The 27,706-nt window shown below is 41.2% G+C and overlaps 1 protein-coding gene across 1 annotated transcript; it reads left to right on the forward strand.

Annotated features, from left to right (window-relative positions):
- The first annotated feature begins 1,576 nt into the window (after positions 1-1,576).
- On the forward strand, positions 1,577-26,190 carry LOC106603470 (RAB guanine nucleotide exchange factor (GEF) 1). Its single transcript, XM_014197199.3, has 8 exons — positions 1,577-1,874; positions 2,311-2,510; positions 7,778-7,944; positions 11,369-11,450; positions 22,483-22,615; positions 22,812-22,903; positions 23,203-23,459; positions 23,575-26,190. The coding sequence occupies exons 1-8, from the start codon at positions 1,696-1,698 to the stop codon at positions 23,980-23,982; spliced, it is 1,518 nt and encodes a 505-aa protein (XP_014052674.3). The 5' UTR covers positions 1,577-1,695; the 3' UTR covers positions 23,983-26,190.
- Positions 26,191-27,706: the final 1,516 nt, after the last annotated feature.

Raw genomic sequence — 27,706 nt, forward strand, 5'->3', positions numbered from 1 at the left:
ATGCGTTGAGCTTGAGAAGCACCTCCCTGTCTCCTTCCACTATAATGTGTGTGAAGTTGACCACACCATGAGTCATGTGTTGTCCAGTATATATGGGGTTGAAAACGTTAATGTGAACTTGTTCGCTTCAAGCTGCTCTCTTTAGCCTAGTCCCTATCCTGGTTCCTGACCACACGGTGTCTTCTGGCTCTAAGCTCACAGCAGTTTCGGCAGCATCACGCTGAAATATTGATGCTCTAATGGCTTTCTGCTGTGTAGAAATGGGTCCTGTTACCTACCAGTCACTCTGCTAGGCAATTTCATGGGAACAGAATTATGTTGAGACTCAGGTTTTTCACTTTAAAATGTATACCAAACAAACATTGATTTCAATGTTTAACAAACTATGCACAATGGCTACTTTTAACAATTTCTTTAGAAAATTTTACAAAATCATATTTACAGGAAGAACTGTGCAGATACAAAGTTTGGTAACAGAATACAATTTGGGGAGATTTGACCGTAATTATGTTACCAAACTTTGCATCTGCAGTTTTTCCAGTAAATGTTTGTAATTTTTATTTACTGTGTATATTGTTCAAAGTAGTCATTGTGCATAGAGTTGTATGGTTTGTATAAATACTGTATCATTAGCTTTTTAAAACAATTCAATGTTTTATTTTATCATATTTTGGACCAGAATGAGGCTGTCTCTCCACTAGCCTCGGGCGGCGCATTAGCTTTCAGAAATCTGCATTTTCAAAACGCAGACCATACAAATAAAAATCTGTTTTAAACCATTTCATCTGAGTTTTATATTGAAAGTCAACAGTGATGTTTTACTTCAATAGATTTATAAGGGGTGTGCAACTATAGTTTTTCTTCTCATAAAATACTTTAGTGCAACACATTCGTCAAATCTTTTTCATCCAATGACAACAGAAGCTATTTTGCTAGCACCCCCACAAGTAAATTAGCTTGAAAAAGCAAGGCATTTTATTTTGCAAAACCGATGCATGGACATCATCTTTGGGAGGGGGGATTCCTTGGATGCCTCATGTCTAACTCATTGTTGAAAAAAAGTTTGATCCAAATCAGATGTTGGGCTCCTGAGTGGTGCAGCGGTCTAAGGCACTGCATCTCGGTGCTAGAGGCGTCACTACAGACCTGGTTTGATTCCAGGCTGTATCACAGCCGGCCGTGATTGGGAGTCCCATAGGGCGGCGTACAATTGGCCCAGCATTGTCTGGGTTAGGGCATGGCCGGGGTAGTCCGTCATTGTAAACAATAATGCGCACAACAGTAAACCGATAATCTCATAGATAACCTCACCTGAATACCATATTCATAATGTATCAAGTAAAATGCCTAGTAAAATAAAAGGTACTCTATTTTTTTGACTATTATATGAATCCTATAAATTATAATTGGCAATTTGGGTGCAATCAGTTGGATTCATTTCTCAGTGCTTTTTGAGGCGGAATGACACCGTAGCAAAAATGAACACGACGCAGACAACTCTTTTGGTTCTTTAAAAACTTGCTGTAAGTAAAATATTGTGTGCTACAGCTTGGAAAATAAATAAATGTGACTCTGGATGACAAGTATTTAGCTCAATGTCCCAATTGGTCTCAAACAACCCAAACATGATGTAATCTTTCCTTGCCAGCAGCCAGCCAGCCAGCTCTACTGAGTTTCCTCCATACAGGCAGCGAGATGAGTCAGTGGACGGCGCGCCGCGGGATCCACATGGACCAGTCGGAGCTGCTCTGCAACAAGGGCTGTGGTTACTATGGTAACATGGCCTGGCAGGGCCTGTGCTCCAAGTGCTGGCGGGAAGAGTACCAGCGAGCCCGACAGAAGCAGATCCAGGAAGACTGGGCCCTGGCTGAGAAGTTAGTAGGCCCACCTGTGAAAGGTTAATCAATGCAATGTGTCGTCAGTGCTGTGGTGCATTCCTTTTCGCCAAGGTTCAGGCTGAAACATATGCCCTTCCTCAGTGGCATGGTAGAAACTTTTTTACACCACAGTTTCATGTGGGATGCCTCACTATGTTAGGGAATGCCAACTTTCAGCCCCAGGTCACTGGCCAGCAGAATCAAGCTGGTTTGTCTTATCCACGTCCTATTCTAGCTTGAGACATTTAGTAGAGGATTCATACATGATAATCAAGAGTTTTGGGGCATAAATGAAATGTCGATTTTACTAGCTTTGTCCAACACTTACCTTCCCTCGATACATTGTAATTAAAACAGGACACCAGCGGTTTGTTGACTAGTAGCCTCAAGTAAAACAGTCTAATCACCAGTTGTTCCCCCTGGTTTACCTCAGGCTGCAGAAGGAGGAGGAGGCTGCCTATGCCAGTATCCAGGGGGCCCAGTCTCAGCCCCCGTCGCAGCCACAGGCTCAACCCCAGGCCTCTCTTGCCCCCTTCTCCAAGTTCGAGGAAAGGAAGACCAACGAGAAGACGCGCAAGGTGACCACCGTGAAGAAGTTCTTCAGTCCCTCGTCACGGACAGCCCCCAAGAAAGGTGACTGACTGACTCTGAAAACTCATAAAGACCGTTCTGCATTCCCTCTTATACGTTAAAGCCTGAGTTATCTCAATGGCATTTCTCCAGTGCAGTTTGACACACACTTTCCACCCCGGTGTATCAGCCTAGTACTTGTCTCATCAGCTCACTTCCTTGGCAGTGATCCCCGGAGGCTCTAAAGCAGGGCATGACCAGCTCACAGGGTGATTGATCTATAGGGTATTCTGTTCCCTCCAAGCCCATTACAGCCTATTATACCTAGGTGTATTTAGTGACACCATAACTGTAAGGTAAGCTCCTATACAAAGGCCCCAAGGGTATTGAGAACAATGTGCAAACTTCAAAGTCCCTTGGGGACAATTATTTTTGCGGACTTAGATCGTTTTTCTTTAGAAAAAAAAAATAGGTACCCTCTCTCTTTGCGTAATCTCACTGTGGGGATCATGGTTGACCGTCACTGAAGCTTCACTCGTCTGTATTGTCACTCATTTCACTTTTGCTTTGGAGTCACAGCTGCTGCGCACCAATCTCTAGTGTTATGTTGTGCTATCAACTGTTTTCCATGTCTGTTCTCTTTAATACCCCCTCTCATGATAATGCAATTGTTTCCCAAACCAAACAACCCCCCTCCTATCTCTCTTTGAACCACTCATTCTGCACTTATCTGTCAATGCCATTGTTTGTTGATCAATGAAGTCATTCATTTGTCTTCCAATATTCTCCCTACCCGCACCCATTCCACCTTCGCCCACATCTCTCAAATCTACCCATTCTCTCTTGTATGGCCCCCATTTCCTGTGCCCTGTGGCCCCAATTGGCCCTGCCATCTCATTCTCAGCCCCCAGTGAGGGAGAGAAGGTGACAGGCCTCAGAGACTGGAGAGGAATGTTTACTTCTCCTTGGGAAATGGGCTCCCCCACAGAAGGTACAGTAATTACTTCTACCATTGGAGATTAGATTTGCAGTGGGTAGTGCCCCCATTTTAATCCCTGTAGTTTTAAAACCAACTAGGAACTCATTAGGGCTTTACTAGTGTAGTTGACTTAATGTTACCCTCCAACATGGTGGCATTAAGATCTACCAGTAGTCTCACCATAGTGGCACCCTCTCAGTCTAATTGGCTGAGAGACCTGTCCATCAAATTGACTTTCCTGCTCTGGTTGATTTAAAAAAAAAATAGGTTAGATGTGAATTGTGTGTGTGTGTGTGTGTTTAACAAAAGTCACTTTTGCATGTTGCTCATAATGTTCATTATCTCACTGTGTCCTCCTCTTGCATATGGTCATTATACTGGCAGCACTGGTGACCAGACTCAGAGGTGGGTGTCTGTCATTCTCTCTCTAGTTGTAGAAACACTTCTACAGAATAGAGAGAACTGTCCCTTTATAGTCCACTGAAACTCCCAACAATGCGTTCTTGCAATCACCAGCAAAAGTGGGTGTAAAGAATCTGGTTATTTGTACTTGTGACGGAATTCTATTGATTGCATATTTGGGTCTGTTTTCCTGACATCGCCTCAGCTCTTATGTAAAGATGCACAGGTTAGACCTGTCAGTGTTTTGGTTTTAAAACCTTCTGACCTGTTTACCTTCTTCACTTGAGGCTGTCAGTTCAGGGCTCCAGACCCCAAAAAATCCTGGGTGGCACTAGTGCCACTAACTGTTTTTGTGGCACCCCCATAAAAACATTCTGCAGCGTCACACAATAGAATACATTTGAGTCTTATGAAGTCGTTCTAAAGTCAATCACAATGCTTTATTAAGAAGTGTAATAGACTACTGAGAGAGTATTGTGATATTATGCAACCTAATACAGTGACTGTCATGAATTTTGGGTTGACAATTATGATATTTTAGTTATTTTAGTCAATTTTCAATTTTTTTTGTTCAATAGAGAGAGAAAAAATGCATCTTCTTTCTGTTTGCTAATATTATATATAGGCCTAATTCACCACCTGAAGAAGTGGAAACTCAAAACACAGTTGCTAGATTTCTAACTATAAATAAACTCAGCAAAAAAAGAAACGTCCTCTCACTGTCAACTGCTTTATTTTCAGCTAACGTAACATGTGTAAATATTTGTATGAACATAACAAGATTCAACAGACAAACTGAACAAGTTCCACAGACATGTGACTAACAGAAATTGAATAATGTGTCCCTGAACAAAGGGGGGATCAAAATCAAAAGTAACAGTCAGTATCTGGTGTGGCCACCAGCTGCATTAAGTACTGCAGTGCATCTCCTCCTCATGGACTGCACCAGATTTGCCAGTTCTTGCTGTGAGATGTTACCCCACTCTTCCACCAAGGCACCTGCAAGTTCCCGGACATTTCTGAGGGGAATGGCCCTAGCACTCACCCTCCGATCCAACAGGTCCCAGACGTGGTCAATGGGATTGAGATCCGGGCTCTTCGCTGGCCATGGCAGAACACTGACATTCCTGTCTTGCAGGAAATCACGCACAGAACGAGCAGTATGGCTGGTGGCATTGTCATGCTGGAGGGTCATGTCAGGATGAGCCTGCAGGAAGGGTACCACATGAGGGAGGAGAATGTCTTCCCTGTAACGCACAGCGTTGAGATTGCCTGCAATGACAACAAGCTCAGTCCGATGATGCTGTGACACACCGCCCCAGACCATGACGGACCCTCCACCTCCAAATCAATCCCGCTCCAGAGTACAGGCCTCAGTGTAACTGTCATTCCTTCGACGATAAACGCAAATCCGACCATCACCCCTGGTGAGGCAAGTCAGTGAAGAGCACTTTTTGCCAGTCCTGTCTGGTCCAGCGACGGTGGGTTTGTGCCCATAGGCGACGTTGTTGCCGGTGATGTCTGGTGAGGACCTGCCTTACAACAGGCCTACAAGCCCTCAGTCCAGCCTCTCTCAGCCTATTGCGGACAGTCTCTGAGCACTGATGGAGGGATTGTGCATTCCTGGTGTAACTCGGGCAGTTGTTGCCATCCTGTACCTGTCCCGCAGGTGTGATGTTCTGATGTACCGATCCTGTGCAGGTGTTGTTACACGTGGTCTGCCACTGCGAGGACAATCAGCTGTCCGTCATGTCTCCCTGTAGCGCTGTCTTAGGCCTCTCACAGTACGGACATTGCAATTTATTTCCCTGGCCACATCTGCAGTCCTCATGCCTCCTTGCAGCATGCCTAAGGCACGTTCACACAGATGAGCAGGGACCCTGGGCATCTTTCTTTTGGTCTTTTTCAGAGTCAGTAGAAAGGTCTCTTTAATGTCCTAAGTTTTCATAACTGTGACCTTAATTGCCTACCGTCTGTATGCTGTTAGTGTTAGAGAGAGAGACAGAAAGAATTAGAGCGCATACTTAAATTCACACAGGTAACCTGATAAGACAGGAGAAATACTCCACATATAACAGACTGACCCTAGCCCCCCAACACATAAACTACTGCAGCATAAATACTGGAGGCTGAGACAGGAGGGGTTGGGAGACACTGTGGCCCCGTCCAACGATACTCCCGGACAGGGCCAAACGGGCAGGATATAACCCCACCCACTTTGCCAAAGCACAGCCCCCACACCACTAGAGGGATATCTTCAACCACCAACTTACCATCCTGAGACAAGGCCGAGTATAGCCCACAAAGATCTCCGCCACGGCACAACCCAAGGGGGGGCACCAACCCAGACAGGAAGATCACGTCAGTGACACACCCCTCCCACTCAAGTGACACACCCCTCCTAGGGACGGCATGGAAGAGCGCCAATGACTCAGCCCCTGTAATAGGGTTAGAGGCAGAGAATCCCAGTGGAGAGAGGGGAACCGGCCAGGCAGAGACAGCAAGGGCGGTTCGTTGCCCCTGAGCCTTTCCGTTCACCTTCACACTCCTGGGCCAGACTACACTCCTGTTCATTAATCAAGCATGGGAAACAGTGTTTAAACACTTTTACAATGAAGATCTGTGAAGTTATTTGGATTTTTATGAATTATATTTGAAAGACAGGGTCCTGAAAAGGGGACTTTTCTTTTTTGCTGAGTTTATAACACCAACAGCTAGTAGCCATGTACACTGAACAGAAATATAAATGCAACATGTAAAGTGTTGGTCCCATGTTTCAGGAGCTGAAATAAAAGATTCCAGCAATGTTCGATACGCACAAAAAGCTTATTTCTCTCATTTTGTGCCCTAATTTGTTTACATCCCTGTTGGTGAGCCTTTCTCCTTTGCCAAGATAATCCATCCACCTGACCGGTGTGGCATATCAAGAAGCTGATTAAATAGCTTGATCATTACACAGGTGCACCTTGTGCTGGCAACAATAAAAGGCCACTCTAAAATGTGCAGTTTTGTCACACAAAAAAACAATGCCACAGATGTCTTAAGTTGAGGGAGTGTGCAATTGGCATGCTGACTGCAGGAATGTCCACCAGAGCTGTTGCCAGAGAATTGAATGTTCATTTCTCTACCATAAGCCACCTCCCATGTCACAGATCCTGAGGTACTGTATCTGTGGCCAACAGATGCATATCTGTATTTCCAGTCATGTGAAATCCATAGATTAGGGCCTAATGAATTTATTTCAATTTACTGATTTTCTCCTGTAAGTGAGTTAAATCAATGAAATTGTTGCATTCATATTTTTGTTCAGTATATTAATCTAACAATTAAACGTAATGTCCTAAAAAATGCAATGAGGCCCAGTGCAGTCGCGAGGCCGACGCGCAATTTCGCACACGCTTCGTAATTCAAAGCCATAACCGATATCTGGTGTGTGCTTTTGAGCTCAATAATGAGAATTGCGAAATAAAAGATATATACTTACAGAAAGCTGAGACCCTCCTCTCTTTAAATATGGACAACTAATTGCTTCCAAAGTATTATCATTTTTTTTTTTTTCACCCTTCAATTGCATTTTTAAATGTTATACAATCACGAGGGGGGAGAGCGATTGTGAGAGGCTCATTACAGCAGCCGGCCCCAGCGAAACAGGCAGGCACAGCGGCAGGTCAGACACTTCTATTAAAGGAATCATAAGGATAACGCACTTTACAAATTCATGGTTTTATCCGCCCAAAAAATAGGACGTTTTAATTGAGGTGACCAGGTATAATGTGCAGCTCGCACTAGTGAGACCAATTAAAAAGTTAACTGGGACAGCCAAATAAGTGTCGCAAAATGTGACAAATGGTCGCAGTCTGGAGCCCAGCAGTTAGCGAGAGCAACCATGACGAGAAAGGCATGGGGTAACATTAAGAAAACAACACAAGTCATGGTGTCCTCCCCTCAGAGAACCAGGAGGGCAAGATCCCCAGCCCCTCCATCAGCCGCCAGTCCAGCATCGAGACAGACCGCGTCTCCAGAGACTTTGTGGAATTTCTGAAGACCCTGCAGAAGCCAGGCCGAGAAGTCCACAAGCAGAGCAGTGCCTTCATCGAGATCATGGCCAACAAAAAGGTCAGTTGAACGAGCATTCAATAGTTTTCAATGATTTTCCATGCGCAGGGTAAAAAATACAGTACCAGTCAAAAGTTTGGACACACCTACTCATTCAAGGGTTTTCCTTTATTTTTACTATTTTCTAAATTGTAGAATAATAATGAAGACATCAAAACTATTAAATAACACATATGGAATCATGTGCTGAGCACTTGTTGACTGCTTTTCCTTCATTCTGCGGTCCAACTCATCCCAAACCATCTCAATTGGGATGAGGTTGGGTGATTGTGCAGGTCAGGTCATCTGATGCAACACTCCATCACTCTCCTTCTTGGTCAAATAGCCCGTACACAGCCTGGAGGTGTGTTGGGTCATTGTCCTGTTGAAAAACTAAGCGTAAACCAGATGGGATGGCATATTGCTGTGGTAGTCATGATGGTTAAGGGTGCCTTGAATTCTAAATAAATCACAGACGGTGTCAGCAGCAAAGCACTCCCACACCATCACACCTCCTCCTCCATGCTTCACGGTGGGAAGCACACATGCGGAGATCATCCATTTACCTTCTCTGCGTCTCACAAAGACATGGCAGTTGGAACCAAAAATCTCAAATTTGGACTCATCAGACCAAAGGACAGATTTCCACCGGCCTAATATCCATTGTTTGTGTTTCTTGGCCCAAGTTAGTCTCTTCTTATTATTGGTGTCCTTTTACTAGTGATTTTTTTTCTTTTTTTTTCTCAGCATTTCGACCATGAAGGCCTGATTTCACGCAGTCTCCTCTGAACAGTTGCTGTTGAGATATCTGTTACTTGAACTCTGTGAAGCATTTATTTGGGCTGCAATTTCTGAGGCTGGTAACTCTAATGAATGTATCCTCTGCAGCAGAGCTAACTCTGGGTCTTCCTTACCTGTGGTGGTCCTCATGAGAACCAGTTTCATCATAGTGTTTGATGGTTTTTGCAACTGCACTTGAAGAAACATTCAAAGTTCTTGACATTTTCTGGATTGACTGACCTTCGTGTCTTAAAGTAATGATGGACTGTCATTTCTCTTTGCTTATTTGAGCTGTTCTTGCCATAATATGGACTTGGGCTTTACCAAATAGCCTTATCTTCTGTATACCACCCCCTAACTTGTCACAACACAACTGATTGGCTCAAACGCATTAACCTCTATGGGCTAGGTGGGACGCTAGCGTCCCCCCCGTGGTGCACTCCATCAACAGCAGGTGCATTTCAAGAGCGGCAAATTTGAATCCGAATAAATGTCAAAATTCAAATTTTTCAAACATACAACTATTTTACACCCTTTGAAAGATAAACATCTCCTTAATCTAACCACGTTTTACGATTTCAAAAAGGTTTTACGGCGAAAGCATAAATTTAGAGTATGTTAGGACAGTACATTTACAAGAGTTGTGTGTAATGTTTTGTCAATTCAAAGACAGGGTCACCAAAACCATAAAACCAGCTAAAATGATGCACTAACCTTTTACAATCTCCATCAGATGACACTCCTAGGACATTATGTTAGACAATGCATGCATTTTTAGTTCTATCAAGTTCATATTTATATCCAAAAACAGCGTTTTACTATGGCATTGATGTTGAGGAAATCGTTTCCCTCCAATAACCGGCAGTCAAGTCAGCGTCACAAATTAAATAATTAAAATTAGAAAACATTGGTAAAATATTATATTGTCATTTAAAGAATTATAGATTTACATCTCTTGAACGCAATCAACTTGCCAGATTTAAAAATAACCTTACTGGGAAATCACACTTTGCAATAATCTGAGCACTGCGCCCAGAAAAATACGCGTTGCGATACAGACTAGACGTCATGTTGGGGAGATCTAAAATCGAAAATACTATGTAAATAATCCATTACCTTTGATTCTCTTCATCAGATGTCACTTCCAGGTATCACAGGTCCATAACGAATGTAGTTTTGTTCAAAAAAGCTCATCATTTATGTCCAAAAATCTCCGTCTTGTTAGCACATGATCTAAGCCAGCCGGACTTCTCGTCATGAACGAGGGGGAAAAATATATTTACGTTCGTTCAAACATGTCAAACTTTGTATAGCATAAATCATTAGGGCCTTTTTTAACCAGAACATGAATAATATTCAAGGTGGACGAATGCATACTCTTTTATAACGTATTGGAACGAGGGTACCCAACATGAACTCGCGCGCCAGGTGTCTAATGGGCCATCATCGTTCCATGGCTCTTGTTCGGTCAGATCTCCCTCCAGAAGACTCAAAACACTTTGTAAAGGCTGGTGACATCTAGTGGAAGCAATAGGAAGTGCCAAAATATTCCTCAGCCCCTGTGTTTTTCAATGGGATAGGTTTAAAGGTAATACAACACATCAGGTATCCACTTCCTGTCAGAAAATGTCTCAGGGTTTTGCCTGCCAAATGAGTTCTGTTATACTCACAGACACCATTCAAACAGTTTTAGAAACTTTAGAGTGTTTTCTATCCATATATAATAAGTATATGCATATTCTAGTTACTGGGTAGGATTAGTAACCAGATTAAATCGGGTAAAAAAAAATTATCCAGCCGTGCAAATACTGCCCCCTAGCCCTAACAGGTTAAGAAGGAAAGAAATTCCACAAATGAACTTAACAAGGCACACCTGTCAATTGAAATTCATTCCAGGTGACTACCTCATGAAGCTGGTTGAGAGAATGCCAAAAGTGTGCAAAGGCAAAGGCTGGCTACTTTGAAGAATCTCAAATATAAAACATTATTTTGGTTACTACATGATTCCATATGTGTTATTTCATAGTTTGGATGTCTTCACTATTATACTACAATGTAGAAAATGGTAAAAAAGTGGAATGGGTAGGTGTGTCCAAACTTTTGACTGGTACTGTATAATCTGAAACGAGTAGAAATACCGGCACAATTTATGCTTGTGTGTAACATTTTTGTTGCAACTTTTTGACCAAAAGGTCTTTGTCCAGCTGAAACTTAATAAACTGAATGGGAGCATATGCAGCAGTGTGTAGATATTTCTGTTCTTTCAACAAAGGTCAGCCTTGAAAAACTAAGCTGAAAGAATAGCTTTTATGTGTATGTTTGTTTTGTAATGGAATATTGCCGTTTTTATATGGCAAAACACTCCAAGGCTTTCTTGTTGGGAAAAGTTTGCTTTTATTGGCTAGATCAGTAGGTCTGTTGTACTTGGCTTTACAGAACCGTGTCAGTTTAAAGCCGTTTTGTCTATGGTATATCTGTTGTAGAAAAGGAATACAATTATATAAACAGGCAAACAGAGCTGTTAGGTTAAGATTGAAAAGTTATTTCAAGCTATCACATTTTGATCTGGAACATGCAATTTTGGTATGTAGTTCCTCTCCTGTTGACCAGACATTGACATTCAATGACAAATACCTGGGATGACCTTTGACCTCTGATCTCTCAGGACTTAGGTGCTGATGAGCTGTCTGAGTGTGTCCAAGACTTCTACCAGAACATGTCCGACCGCCTCATGACCAATTTTAAAGGTGGGTTCAAACATGACTCAATCTGCCATAAAGGAATCAGTGTACGTAACAAAATGCACCACAAAAATATAAATACAATGCATTTACAAGATTCACAAAAAATTGTGTCCCAATGTGTGGTTTCAAAATAACGGAGTATAGTGTATTCTACTGCACAATAGTGTTCTGTTGGTCTTTTCGAAGGCTTAAGCATAAAATACACAGAGAATCTCACTGCCGATAAGTACTTATCGCAGTGGGAGGCCATTCCTTCTCTTGCTAGAACAAAAGCGGTAGCTGCTGCATGCCGACCCGGTAACGCCGACCCTACCAATTCTACTTGTAAAATTGCAATGTTTGGCAGTAGTGAACAACTTCACTTTGAGCCAATCGGAGAGCACGAACCCCGTGGGGGAGCCAACAAAAAAAATAGGGTATTTTCTCCGTACATCCACGGATGAGCAAGTCAAATTTCTTATGCAATGTATGGGATGGTAGCTAGCTAAGTGCACAGACGCAATGCACACAACACACCATTGTTGCTAGTATTGACATAATACAATTTTCATGAAACAGCTGCCTGTGTTAGCTGCCAAGTTAGTGTAGTGTCCTTAGCTAGCTTTGTTGTGCTAGCTAGTGAGTATTCTAACGTTAGCTAGCTAGAACAACATTTGGCTATGGGCTGCACTGGCAGTATGTGATTATGGAAAGTGAATGATTGTTTCTACGTCATCTTGCTAGGTAGTTATCTCGCTGTGGTCATCTGGCTAGTATCAACAAGGGCTTTCTACAAAAAAGCAACATTAGCGCGGATAGTTTGGAATGTAGACCATAAGCAATACGCACGGATATATGCATTGCCAAGCAACGCTACTGCCACCTTCTGGTTTGGAGTATTTTATCAAGGCTGAGTGGCTGACGACTTCCAAGATTTTTGCTGCGTGAACACAAGAGATTGGCCCACCACCTAAGAGTGTTGGCAGTCAAAGCTTTAAAATGTTTAGTTGATCAATTCCTGTCGAGGGAGGAGCAGATTTTTGGGGGGGGGATATGATAGTAAAACATTCTTTTGATGGATATAACATTTGTTGGCACCTTGAATTCTTGCACATTTTCTCATAAAAAGGTATATTTTGAAACTCGGCCGCACAGGCAAGTTTGTCAAACTACTAAACTTGGAACCAATCAGAACTCCCGTACATACCCCTTGTGATGAAGGTAGCCATTGGCCTGCTTCTGTCTATGATGAAAACGTGAGCTGTTATCTGATGAAGAGGAACAGATATAGCTAGCTCCCAGATTGAAATAAAATCAAAATCTGTTTTCGAGTGCACTGAAGAGGTAACTCTGTTTACCATTTAGGCAATTTATTGAAAGCTAGCCAATGTTAGACTAACCTAGCCAGCTACTGTAAATGTCAATTTGTGTTTCATTAGCTATCTCTCTGAGTTCAATTGTTGAATCATGTTTTGGCCTGATTATGTCTAATTTAAAGTATCTAGCTGCAGGCTTAATGAAACATTCAATCCTATACTTTGCATAGAAACCCAAATACAATCATGTAGATAGAAGTGTGTCGTATGCTAGAATAGAGGTTTAAAAACGACAACTGCAGGTGTATATTAGCCAATACATATGGCATAGCTTACACATATAGCATTCATTGCAATACAATGTGCTCTGCAATAAGATAACCAGAGTTTGATTTCTAAACCAGATGAGTTTTCAAATAGCAGCTGCCCAATTCCGTGGGAGGCATGCATAATGTTGGATGGCCAATACCATGGTGGGCATGCATAATGTTGTATGGCCAATACCATGGTGGGCATGCATGATGTTGGATGGCCAATACCATGGTGGGCATGCATAATGTTGGATGCATTGGAATATAAGGTTTGGAGAATGATAGAGAGCCTGTAGGATTATACAAAAATCAGTTGGGAAATGAATGTTTTGAGTTTCAAATACTGAATGTGAGTATATTTATGTGGTTTTAAATGATTAACTTTCCTACTAACCTAAAAGTCAACAGTGCCAAAATATTGAAAAAACATTCATTATTCTATTATCTATGACTGAGTGTGAGACATCTTTTCCATTTTGTACGTTTCAACGTTCTTAACCGTAGACTCCCTGCCACCCTGACAAGACTGTGTAAGACAAAAACCCACAAAGAAAAGACAACAGGCAAATGCATATGTGGTCTAAATAGTGATGGCAGGGCTAATTCAAACTGTAGGACTTGGTGAATAGACCGTGGGAGATAAAAGTGAGAGACAATATTGAATAAAGATGCTCAAACAAGAATGTGTGTCTGTAATAGTGTTCTTCAACTCTAAAATGCACTAGACTGTGTAAGACAAAATCCAGAAAAGACAACAGGCAAATGCATACAGTGGGGAGAGCAAGTATTTGATACACGGCCGATTTTGCAGGTTTTCCTACTTACAAAGCATGTAGAGGTCTGTAATTTTTTTATCATAGTTACACTTCAACTGTGAAAGACGGAATCTAAAACAAAAATCCAGAAAATCACATTGTATGATTAAGTAATTCATTTGTATTTTATTGCATGACATAAGTATTTGATCACCTACCAACCAGTAAGAATTCCGGCTCTCACAGACCTGTTAGTTTTTCTTTAAGAAGCCCTACTGTTCTCCACTCATTACCTGTATTAACTGCACCTTTTTGAACTCGTTACCTGTATAAAAGACACCTGTCCACACACTCAATCAAACAGACTCCAACCTCTCCACAATGGCCAAGACCAGAGAGCTGTATAAGGACATCAGGGATAAAATTGTAGACCTGCACAAGGCTGGGATGGGCTACAGGACAATAGGCAAGCAGTTTGGTGAGAAGGCAACAACTGTTGGCGCAATTATTAGAAAATGGAAGAAGTTCAAGATGACGGTCAATCACCCTCGGTCTGGGGCTCCATGCAAGATCTCAGCCCAGAAGTACACGGCAGGACCTGGTCAATGACCTGAAGAGTGCTGGGACCACAGTCTCAAAGAAAACCATTAGTAACACACTACGCCGTCATGGATTAAAATCCTGCAGCGCACGCAAGGTCCCCCTGCTCATGCCAGCGCATGTCCAGGCCCGTCTGAAGTTTGCCAATGATCATCTGGATGATCCAGAGGAGGAATGGGAGAAGGTCATGGGGTCTGATGAGACAAAAATATAGCTTTTTGGTCTAAACTCCACTCGCCGTGTTTGGAGGAAGAAGGATGAGTACAACCCCAAGAACACCATCCCAACCGTGAAGCATGGAGGTGGAAACATCATTCTTTGGGGATGCTTTTCTGCAAAGGGGACAGGACGACTGCACCGTATTGAGGGGAGGATGGATGGGGCCATGTATCGCGAGATCTTGGCCAACAACCTCCTTCCCTCAGTAAGAGCATTGAAGATGGGTCGTGGCTGGGTCTTCCAGCATGACAACAACCCGAAACACACAGCCAGGGCAACTAAGGAGTGGCTTCGTAAGAAGTATCTCAAGGTCCTGGAGTGGCCTAGCCAGTCTCCAGAGCTGAACCCAATAGAAAATCTTTGGAGGGAGCTGAAAGTCCGTGTTGCCCAGCGACAGCCCCGACACCTGAAGGATCTGGAGAAGGTCTGTATGGAGGAGTGGGCCAAAATCCCTGCTGCAGTGTGTGCAAACCTAGTCAAGAACTACAGGAAACGTATGATCTCTGTAATTGTAAAAAGGTTTCTGTACCAAATATTAAGTTCTGATGTATCAAATACTTATGTCATGCAATAAAATGCAAATTATTTACTTAAAAATCATACAATTGGATTTTTGTTTTAGATTCTGTCTCTCACAGTTGAAGTCTACCTATGATAAAAATTACAGACCTCTACATGCTTTGTAAGTAGGAAAACCTGCAAAATCGGCAGTGTATCAAATACTTGTTCTCCCCTCTGTATGTGGTCTCATTGTCTAAGTAGTGACTGCAGTAGGACGGTTCTCCTCACAGGTGAGTGAATCAGCCCATGCTTGGTAAATAGCACTTGGTTGATATCTGGGAGCAGGTCACAGGAGAGCTGAATTGATTGTGAGAGACCAGAATTAATCAAATAAATCATCACAGCAAAGGACTGTAGTTTGTGAGCTAGGAAATTAACATCCTGACAGTCTGAGGCAGGGTGCTCTACAATCATCCTACTCCAACTATTGACATGGATAATGTAGCATTTCTTATTTGTCAGTATGAAATTATTGGGTCCTGCCTTGATGACTGTATTAGTTTTACACTACTTGTCCTATAGATTTTTGTAGTCTTAAATTATTACTTGGAATAAATTGAAAACCAAAATGCTCCTTGTCCTGGAATGACATGCTAGCTAGCGATAATACCATCTGCTCCTACTAGTAACAGATCTACTTGTTGTAAATAGCTAGCTACATTACTAAGGTTGCTGTCGGGAGTCATTTTACAGCTTGCATTGATGGTATCACATTTCTATAACTAAATATTTTTATTTAAAAAAAATTCAAAAGCCTTTACCTGAGCAGTTTGTCAGACCTGTGTCTGCTACCTGAGACATGGATAACGTGATTGGCAGACGTGATCAACAGCGATAATACATACGTTTTTGATTGGTTTACAGTTTAGTACTCAGCGGCATTTGCCTGTCCGGCTAGCGAACATAAAAGTAAGTATTTGTAAAAAAAAAAAAAAAAAAGTGCAAGAACTGACATTGCCAACAAACAGATGTGTTCAGAAGAAATAAATATACACTATGTGAAAAAAAGAGAGCTCCTCCCTCGACAGAGATTGATCATTTGGCAATCCTACCTGTGTGTCTGAGCTTTTACATAATGCCTTTGGTTTCATTTGCAAATAGAAATATCTATTAATATCTACTGTAAATATACAAGTGAGGTCTAAGCACTACACCGAGTGGCCACTGAGGACAATGAATGACATTGATAAGTCTAAGTCCTTTCAGTCATATCAAAGGCTAAAGTCTTAATCTCTGGATCCTCTTTGACTGATATGGGAAACGTGTTTGGTAGATTTCAGGCCTTTAGACTTGTGATACGAAATAGATACCTTGTGATCTGTGATGGATTGGTTAGGTTACTTTCTAAATGTAATCTGTTACAGTTCGTAGTTACCTGTCAATTTGTAAGCCGTAACACAACTTTTCAATTACCCAACCTCAGTAACGTAATCTGAGTACTTTCCCTTAAGAGGCATTAGAAGACAAATGATTCATCAAATGCATTTGGTGTGTCATCGTAGTGCTCCCTGAATTGTGGTCAGACTCGCTCAGGCAGCACTAACTTAAACTTGCGCCTTTTTTCAATTCTGAATTGAATGTTATTGAGAAAACAAACATGTCAATGTATATTTTTTTTGCATACATCTTTTCTTAATTTATAAGTAATCCAATAGGTAATCATAGTTTTTCAAAACTATCTAATCTGATTACAATATTTTTGCTGGTAATGTAACTGATTAGTTAATATTTTTAATTAATTATGTGACATGTCGGTGTCTGATATGTTTGCCAGATCTCAGCTGTTCCTCACTCTGTGTGCTATTTTATTGTGGGGGTCGACTACGTTTGCTTCAATTGTTCCCTACAACAACAGCTGGCCTTCACATAGAAGCTTGCTAACTTTAGCTAGCTCACATCCAAATGCCAGTCCTACATTCTTCCACAAAACATAGATAGCTCGCTAAATCAGTTCAACACCAAACTTTACAATGTATACAATAGGCTTTCCAACACTATCTCGCTACGCCATTGTCCAAGCTACGGTAAGCGCTAGCCACATTTTAGTTTCAGATAGGGCAAACACTGCAGCTAGCTACATTTCCTCGACCAAGATCAACCAAGAGATCAGTCAATACACAACTCAAACTGTAGCTGAGAAAACAAATTGCTAGCTAGCTATATTAAACCTCCAATGCACATGTAAACAACACCTCTGTTGTGCACTGCAGTGTGCAAATACACGCTCACTACAATCATAAACCTCACCAGAGAAGCATTGCTATTTCAAATATCCAGAATAAATTCCAGTACGCTCCCTCTCCTGTCTTCTTGACATTTGAATCCAAATTTGCGCTGATGAACATTGCGAAACTAACGTCAATGCCATTTTGAGAGTCTTGATTGTACTTGACAGCTCTGATCTGGATGCTGGAATAGCCCAAGTGTTGGGCACACTATTTGTCAATAACGCCACCATGCAGGGCTATTCTAGGGGCGGGAGGATTATATAAATTGATATAAACTGGGTGGTTTGAGCGCTGAATGCTGATTGACTGACAGCTGTGGTATATCAGACCGTATACCACGGGTATGACAACATGTATTTTTACTGCTCTAATTACGTTGGTAACCAGTTTATAACATCAAGGCACCTCGTGGGTTTGATATAATATTATGACCAATATACCACGGCTAAGGGCTGTGTCCAGGCACTCTACGTTGCGTCGTGGTTAAGAACAGCCCTTAGTCGTGGTATATTGGCCATAGAACAATTCATAACTCCGCTTTAGGCTAGAGACAAGCTGTAAAAGGCACAAGAAAGATGTGGCTCTAGTATACATGGGGATATCTTTGTTTAGTCTCTATGGCTGAGCTATACGACCTTTAAAAGATAATGACTTAAAACTGTTTTTTCTTTACTTTGCTTTCAATGTGGGTTATGAGTCATATTTTACAATGTAAGACTGTCGCAGTTAGGGTTGCAAAGCTACTGGTAATTTACAAAAGTTACCGGGATCTTATGTAAATGTGGTAATTAACAAACTATATGGCAATCTATGGTAACTTGTGTCATTTAAACTTGTATAACTTAAAAACAATATTTGGCTGTAACGTTACAAAATGTGGAAGAAAGCCAAGGGGTCTGAATACTTTTCGAATGCACTGTATTGTAGTTATTATTTTTTTTATAGCTGTGTGCATATTGTCCATGAGTTTCTAGTAGATAGAGAAAATAGCCTGAAATTAAACCCTAATATCATAATGAAAAAATAATCAAATCAATTGTTTTCAATTAACTCTTTAACTCTTTCACAACTGCCACCAATTTGGCGCCAAAACATTTACAGCAAATACATTTTGGCATAGTAAAATTTAAATAAGTGTGTTTTGAAAATGTTTTGAAAATTAAGGATATTGCATGCTGAAACCCCCATAGTGAAATACCATTGGTGTTTAATAAGTTGATGGTTTATATTCAGGATAATGTTTTACAGCTTTGTCATTTTATATTTATTTAAAAATCATCTTTTATTTAATTATTTCATATATTTTACATGTGATAAGGCCAGAAATAATTGCAGACACCTGTAATAATCTGAAATACCCCAAAAGGCCACTAGATATAATTTTATAAAATTCCAAATAGACGGATTAGCTGATCGTCACAAACGATTTGCACGCTTCAATGAGGCAGAAGTCCTTGTTTTGTGATTCTAGATAGACAGATGGCAGCTTTTTGTCATTTTTGGTAGCTATGTGGGGAATCGTAGGTGGCTTGTTTCATCTTGTTCTTGATACCATGCCTTGTTTTGAGGTGTTTTGACTGATGCCACGTCTATGCTAATGTGGCTCAAATTGGTTAGCTAGCTAACCAACAACTGTAACGATGTATTTGAGAGACAAGTGCTCATTGTGCAAATTTCTTTGTTTTCAATAAACATTGGTGACGAAATATAGTTTACATGTTGTTAACAATCTAAGCCAACCCCGTCTGTTTTGCCCCATAGTTGTGCGCACGTCGGTTTTGTTGCTAAACAACCAACCCTCTATAAACCTTGAAGGTTAATACAATTCTGGTAGTTTACTGGTGAACTTATAAAGTTTACAGTAATATACCCTCCCTTTGCAACCCTAGTCTAAATCAATTGAGCTATTCACCTTCTGAAAACTGCAGACAATTACTTTTGACTATCCATGTTCAATTCTACAAAAACTGATTTGAGCTATTAGAGGGCAGCAGACCAGGGTTTAAACCAGCAACCCTTGCAGTTATGCAAGCACACCACCTGTGCCATTAACACCCAGACATTTTGTCAGAAGACAAATTTAAAGGTTACAATAGCACTGCCAATGACATATTTTGGGGTGTTCAAAAATGTTTGGCTTAAATGTGGAAATGTTGTATAATGCAAAGAAAATCACCTTCTGGTGTAGAAACCATGAAAATTAAACACAAACTACATTTTAAGTGAGAAGTAGACATCGGTCTGAAGCCAAAAAATAAAGGAAATTCACATGAGCACCACAGTACCTACATCACCCATGCTCTACCAAGGTTTTCCAGCACACAGCTTTGACATACTACAGTAGCTATGTTGGTCTATTGTACTTCAAACAATGTGTATGCAGGTTGTACTTGAAATTTACTGGATTGACTGGCCTTCATGTCTTAAAGTAATGATGAACTGTCGTTTTCTCTTTGCTTATTTGAGCTGTTCTTGCCATAATATGGACTTGGTATTTTACCAAATAGGGCTATGTTCTGCATACCACCCCTACTTTGTCACAACACAACTAATTGTCTCAAACGCATTAAGAAGGAAATAAATTCCACAAATGAACTTTTAACAAGGCACACCTGTTAATTGAAATGCATTCCAGGTGACTACCTCATGAAGCTGGTTGAGAGAATGCCAAGAGTGTGCAAAGCTGTCATCAAGGCAAAGGGTAGCTACTTTGAAGAATCTCAAATATAAAATAGATTTTGATTTGTTTAACACTTTTTTTGTTACTACATGATTCTATGTGTTATTTCATAGTTTTGATGTCTTCACTATTATTCTGCAATGTAGAAAATTGTAAAAATAAAGAAAACCCTTGAATGAGTAGGTGTGTCCAAACTTGACTGGTACTGTTCATATTTTTCTCAACATATATTGCTCAAATAAATGTTTCAGTAAATTACAATTTTAAATGGCAAAGAACAACAGGCAGCTCCCACAACAACAAAAAAGCTCACTCAATCAAGCATGATGGTCTTGTACATATAAAAGTTAGAAACAGTAGTGGAATGGGATAATGTCATAGTGTGAGTTGGAAAGCATGCAATACTTTATTTAGTATGTATGCGGTACAAATCACATTATTGTGGGAGCACCTTTAAAGTGTATGAATTAGGCTGTTTTGAGAAGGTTTGAATCCTAAGCAAGTACAATAGCTACTGTAGGTCAAATCTGTGTGCTGGAAAACCTTGGTAGAGCATGGGTGAATTTTCTTATCTCTTACGGCTTCAGACCAATGCCTACTTCCCATTTTAAACTTAGTTTTTGTGTTTTTCGTAGGCGTACAACTAATAAACTGTATTTTTTTTGTGTGTGTGTGTATATATATATATTACACATACAGTTGAAGTCGGAAGTTTACATACACCTTAGCCAAATACATTTAAACTCAGTTTTTCACAATTCCTGACATTTAATCCAAGTAAGAATTCCCTGTCTTAGGTCAATTTATTTTAAGAATGTGAAATATAAGAGTAAAGAATGATTTATTTCAGCTTTTATTTATTTATTTATTTCTTCTCATATTCCCAGTGGGTCAGAAGTTTACATACACTCAATTAGTATTTGGTAGCATTGCCTTTTAAATTGTTTAACTTGGGTCAAACGTTTTGGGTAGCCTTCCACAAGCTTCCCACTATAAGTTGGGTGAATTTTGTCCCATTCCTCCTGACAGAGCTGGTGTAACTGAGTCAGGTTTGTAGGCCTCCTTGCTCGCACACGCTTTTTCAGTTCTGCCCACAAATGTTCTATAGGGTTGAGGTCAGGGCTTTGTGATGGCCACTCCAATACCTTGACTTTGTTGTCCTTAAGCCATTGTGACAATACTTTGGAAGTATGCTTGTGGTCATTGTCCATTTGGAAGACCCATTTGCGACCAAGCTTTAACTTCTTGACTGATGTCTTGAGATATTGCTTCAATATATCCACATAATTTTCCTTCCTCATGTAGCCATCTATTTTGTGAAGTGCACCAGACCCTCCTGCAGCAAAGCACCCCCACAACATGATGCTGCCACCCCTGTGCTTTACGGTTGGGATGGTGTTCTTCTGTTTGCAAGCCTCCCCCTTTTTCCTCCAAACATAACGATGGTCATAATGGCCATACAGTTCTATTTTTGTTTCATCAGACCAGAGGACATTTCTCCAAAAAGTACGATCTTTGTCCCCATGTGCAGTTGCAAACCGTAGTCTGGCTTTTTTATGGCGGTTTTGGAGCAGTGGCTTCTTCCTTGCTGAGCGGCCTTCCAGGTTATGTCGACATAGAACTTGTTTTACTGTGGATATAGATTATTTTGTACCTGTTTCCTCCAGCATCTTCACAAGGTCCTTTGCTGTTGTTCTGGGATTGATTTGCACTTTTCACACCAAAGTACGTTAATCTCTAGGAGACAGAACATGTCTCCTTCCTGAGCGGTATGATGGCTGCGTGGTCCCATGGTGTTTATACTTGCGTACTATTGTTTGTACAGATGAATGTGGTACCTTCAGGTGTTTGGAAATTGCTCCCAAGGATGAACCAGACTTGTGGAGGTCTACAATTCTTTTTTCTTAGGTCTTGGTTGATTTCTTTTGATTTTCCCATGATGTCAAGCAAAGAGGCACTGAGTTTGTAGATCGGCCATGAAATACATCCACAGGTACACCTCCAATTGACTCAAATGATGTCAATTAACCTATCAGAAGCTTCTAAAGCCATGAAATCATTTTTGGGAATTTTCCACACTGTTTAAAGGCACAGTCAACTTAGTGTATGTAAACTTCTGACTCACTGGATTTGTGATACAGTGAAATAATCTGTCTGTAAACAATTGTTGGAAAAATTACTTGTGTCATGCACAAAGTAGATGTCCTAACCGACTTGCCAAAACTATAGTTTGTTAACAAGAAATTTGTGGAGTGGTTGGAAAAAACGAGTTTTAATGACTCCAACCTAAGTGTATGTAAACTAACGACTTCAAGTGTGTCTGTGTGTGTGAGCTAGATGTAATGAAGACAAAAGTTAAGCCTACTGTGAAATGTTTTCCTTCCAGGCTCTTCAGAGCGTGTGGAGCAAGTGATGGACGAGGTGGAGAAGTACATTATGACTCGCCTGTATAAGAGCGTCTTCTGTCCCGAGACCACAGACGATGAGAAGAAAGACCTGGCCACTCAGAACAGGATACGGTAAGGACTACAATCTTCTGCCTGAAAGACAGGCAGTTTTAATAAATTGTTTATGAATTGGGGTGTTTGTCACTGTGGGCAGACATGCATGCAATTATCCTCCCGTATCTGTCAATGTGCGTGGTAATGACCCTTTGTGTTTTTATCACTCTGGGTGTTTGTCACTGTCTCACCCACCACTGTGTGGGTTGTATAGGGCGTTACACTGGGTGGACATTCAGATGCTCTGTGTGCCAGTGGATGAGGAGATCCCAGCAGTGTCAGACAACGTGGTCAAAGCCATAACAGGTGAGTCATGGATGGTGTCACACAGGATCCCATTAGGACTCAACCAAACATGTCTCTTTAAATCATGGGTAGTGTTCAGAGGACTGCAGTGTGTTGCCTTTTTTGTTTGTTTTTTAACCTTTATTGAACCAGGAGAAGCCCATTAAGACAGTGTATTTTGCAAGGGAGACCTGGCCAAGAAAGCAGCAGCAGTCAATACAATATTACACAATTTTAAAGCATACATGATCTGACCTACAGTAAACATTTTCACATCTCAGGATTGTGAACAGGATTATGAATTGTGTGTTGCATCACAGACGTCATCGAGATGGACTCCAAGCGGGTACCAAGGGACAAGCTAACGTGCATCACGCGCTGCAGCAAGCACATCTTTAGCGCCATCAAGATCACCAAAAGCGAGCCAGGCTCGGCAGACGACTTCCTGCCCACCCTAATCTACATCGTACTGAAGGCCAACCCACCACGCCTGCAATCCAACATCCAGTACATCACCCGCTTCTGCAACCCCAGCAGGCTCATGACTGGAGAGGACGGATACTACTTCACTAACCTGGTACGTGTCTCTGTGCCACTTCACACCACTCCCTCATGCCTACACCGAGTTGATGAGAACCAAGCACACACTCATTTGGTTCATAGCTCACCTCCTGTGTCCTCTTTCTGTTTAGTGCTGTGCAGTTGCCTTCATTGAAAAACTGGACGCCCAGTCCCTCAACCTGGACCCTGTGGACTTTGAGCGCTACATGTCGGGCCAGGTCTCCCCTCGCAGGCCACAGGTGGACAGTGGCTGGCCACAGATGGACACTGCTGCTTCCATACCCGCCCTGGCCCAGGTCAACCAGAATCTGGATCTCCTGTCAGGCCTGGGGAGCCGGCAGGAAAGGGTTCTGGAGGGGGCGCGGAGCATGCAGAGTGACCTGATCACCTGGCAGGAGAGTGTGGCGCGAGAGGTGCAGGAAATCCTGGAGAAGTACCCGTTGGAGATCCGCCCACCTGCCCTCTCTGCCATCGACTCGGACAACATGGAAAACGACCGGCTGCCGCTGCCACTGACGCCCCAGGTGTTTGCTGGGTAATATCTCTCCAGAATGGAAGGCAAGAGGGCTTCTTGAACTAATGATCCCGCCTCTCTGTAATGGCTTGAGCCGTCATTGGCTCTTTACTGTGGCGAGGTTCAGGAATTGGCAGCCCCCTCGTGTCTATACTGCTACCATTTTAAACATTCTCACACACTGTAAGCCAAGTAGACTTTTGTCCATTTTGCCCCTAGACCCTTTCCCTAAAGCATTCACATTTTAATTAATAGATAAAAAGGAAGGACTAAGTTTGAGGAAAAGGGTTAAGGGACCTTAAATGGAACCAAGTCTTTACAATGTTCCTGCATACACATACTCCTTTTAGACTAGCCCTCTTCAGATCAGATGGCCTGAGTTGGCATTGGGCCCTAATCTGTACTCCTCTACATCCCTGCTGCACTGACACAGATGGCACACTTTGATACCGTAAGGTAACTTCTCCACCTTGTCGTGCTGAGGAAAGAGGCATGTTATTTTTAGATGGCTGCTGGTGAATTTGGGAAATGCTGACTCCTGCACCTTGTGGTATGAACTCTGCAGAATTCTATACTCTGTTTGCATGTGCTTTCCTCCGAGCCTTCTTGAGTCACCAGCAAGGGAACAGTCTGCAGTCTAATTGTGCGCAACGGGGAAAAAAGGAATGAATTTCCTCCTAAACTAAAGGTCTTAAGCGGGTTCTTATATGTGAGTATGCCCCAATGTGTGTGGTCTCAACTAATATTTTGAATGCTAATATAGAGCGCTTAATCGTCAGACTTAACTGAGAGGAAAGTATGAATTAGGGTACTTTTAACTTCTCTCATTCATTTTAGATTGCAATTATGTGTCAGTAGGGCCAAGAGCCCTCACTGTATATATTCAAGTTTGGACCTAGTTTTTCCTGATGATGTGATCTGACCACGAAAACGTCCGTCCTCTACTCCTGTGGTATGCCCATGAAGCAAAGTAATGCAGAAGAATGCTTCTTGTTATACCATGGAATTGCAGGGCATGATTTTTGTTTAATGAATCAACCATGGTGTTGGTTTGCTGGTGCACCAAACTACAATGTGCACTACAATAGGGAAATGATAATGTATATCCCTAAATGATCAATGCATTAAAATGGAATTTCTTCTTCCTGTTACATACAGTATGTATTAGTGGGGGATAATAACAATATTGTTGGTGGGCAGTGTAATGATAACAGTTTGCATTGTAACATGTTAATGTTGGATAAACAATAACTCCATATGGCATGAGGATAGGCAGAGCCCATAACACTCCTCAATTGACACTACCACTGTTTAACTTGATCAAACAGTGTTTCATTGTTTGTAAGAATTCCTTGGTGCACTGCTGTTATATTTCTAATTTGATTTGCGAGTTTGAGGGTACAGAATTCTGGCTGTAAAAAGAAGTCAAGGCAATGATACTACTTGAGCTAAATGTGAGAACTTATCCATAGGCTTGCTAATATACAGTATGTGGCACAGTAATTTCATTATAATCACATTTCAAATGTTCATAAGATATTCAAGAGGATGCCAGCCGAATGAAACGAAGGATAAATAGAGGACTTCCACTTAATACAGTATTCATGCTTCCCCCCCCCCCCCCATTTTGCAACAGATCTTGGAACGGCATCCTAACATTTAGTTATTCTTCAGATAGAGTGGGACATGTTACAAACTGTGAAACCTAAAGCTTGACCAAGACTCAAGTTACTGTGTTACGTACAAAATGCCAGTGAACTGCTGATATGGATTGTGGCATGTTGTACATCATAGAAGTAATTGTGAAAGATGGATGATACCTGGGGAATGTTCAGTAAGGTGAAATGCTCAGATCAATGCAAATTATTTTGTGTATGTTTAAGGAACACTTAACAGTTCAATTTGATTACCGCATGATATTTACTCTATTACAGGCCTTTTCTATCTGCAATCCATTGAACATTTTAATCACCTGAATAAGCCCCAGGTTGTAATACTTCAACATTACTCACTCTGCTGTCACACAGACATATGTACTCTACTTTAACACTGTAATCAACTGTGACTGACTGCTGAGTCTCTAAAAGATTTGTAAACAAGTATGTGTATATTTGTGAACTTTTAAACTGAATGGCACATCACTATTTATTATGGAAACGTAATTTATAAGAATAGCCTTGTTTTACAGTGTGTATTTAATTGCCGTTCAATGAATAAACCCCAGGAACACAAATCTAGTGTTTCTTCCCCCCCCTCCCTCACACCATTTCCACCCATAATGCTGATGTTCTGCTTGTTCAAAATCCCATCTGGTTTGCGTTTAGTGGGATTATAATTTGCGTATGTGAGAACTCCTTCAAGACAGTTGGAAAAGCATTCCTCATGAAGCTGGTTGAGAGAATATCAAGTGTGTGCAAAGCTGTCATCGAGGCAAAGGGTGGCTACTTTAAAGAATATAAAATCTATTTTGATTTGTTTAACACTTTTTTTTTGGTTACTACATGATACGATAAGTGTTATTTCATAGTTTTGATGTCTTCACTATTATTCTACAGTGTCAAAAATAGTAAAGATAAAGAAAAACCTAGGTGTGTCAACTTTTGACTGGTACTGTAAGTAACCTTGATTTTGCACATAAACTCAGCAAAAAAACTTCACACCCAGAAAGAAGAAGTATGTGTCAACTTTTGACTGGTACTGTACAGGAAATTTACAGAAAATGTTGCTTGGTAACAGTAAATACACAAAAAATGTGCCTAAATCATGTGGAGTATCCTTCATTGCCTGCTGCAAATGACTTGCTACTGACATCTTGTGGTGAAAATGTTGACCAGAGTTGTACAGATAGAATGGGGCACTGCAGTCGTGGGTTACTTTGGAACCATATCCCAATTCTGAGAATCCTTTCTACAGATAAAATGGGTGTAGTGGAAGTAAGCTAAACTTTTACATTCAGCCTCAGAATTGCTGCGGCTATCTGTGGCTATGTAGCTCTTATCTCTCCTGGTCTCTTTTCCTCATTTAATAGAATTGGATGGGTGACGAGTGTATGTAGATTGCGTCTAAGTGTCCACCATATTGCTTTCCCCTATCACATGTTTGGGAGAAAATGTAAGATGTACTTTCTTTATTCATGCCTTTGGATGCCTATTCTTCAAGGCTCAGTGGTTAGCTAGGAAGCCAGGCTTGATACCAGAGGATCCTCCAGAAAATGGGATGAGGTGTCTCGATGGGGCTAGCCTGAATGGAAGACTTACATTTTATTCAGGTTCACTGGGGACATAAAAAATGGCTCATTAATTTTGCCCCACATTCACGGAAGGCAGCTCCACTTCTCTCCAAGCGTTCTGTATTTAGTATGTGGGTCAATTTCTCCCTCAGGTTCAAATTAGGCTTCGGAATAAGGCATGTTTAGTGGAAAGTCCACATTTCAGTACAGTTTTGAGCATGGCATAGTTGATATACAGTAACAGTCAAAAGTTTGGACACACCTACTCATTCAAGGGTTTTTCTTTATTTTTACTATTTTATACATTGTAGAATAATAGTGAAGACAAACTATGAAATAACACATGGGATCATGTAGTAACCAAAAAATCTATTTTATATTTGAGATTCTTCAAAGTAGCCTCCCTTTCCCTTGATGACCGCTTTGCACACTCTTGGCATTCTCTCAACCAGCTTCATGAGGTAGTCACCTGGAATGCATTTCATTTAACATGTGTGCCTTGTTAATTTATGGAATTTCT

The sequence above is a fragment of the Salmo salar genome, chromosome 04 (assembly GCF_965601325.2).
Source record: "Salmo salar chromosome 04, fSalSal1, whole genome shotgun sequence".
NCBI lineage: Eukaryota > Metazoa > Chordata > Actinopteri > Salmoniformes > Salmonidae > Salmo > Salmo salar.

What these genes read in the sequence shown, in the direction of transcription:
- LOC106603470 (XM_014197199.3), top strand. Translation starts at nt 1,696, where the DNA reads ATGAGTCAGTGGACGGCGCGCCGCGGGATCCACATGGACCAGTCGGAG. An exon ending in AGATCATGGCCAACAAAAAG is followed by an intron (nt 7,945 to 11,368) that starts GTCAGTTGAACG and finishes CTGATCTCTCAG; the next exon opens with GACTTAGGTGCTGATGAGCT. An exon ending in GCCACTCAGAACAGGATACG is followed by an intron (nt 22,616 to 22,811) that starts GTAAGGACTACA and finishes TGGGTTGTATAG; the next exon opens with GGCGTTACACTGGGTGGACA.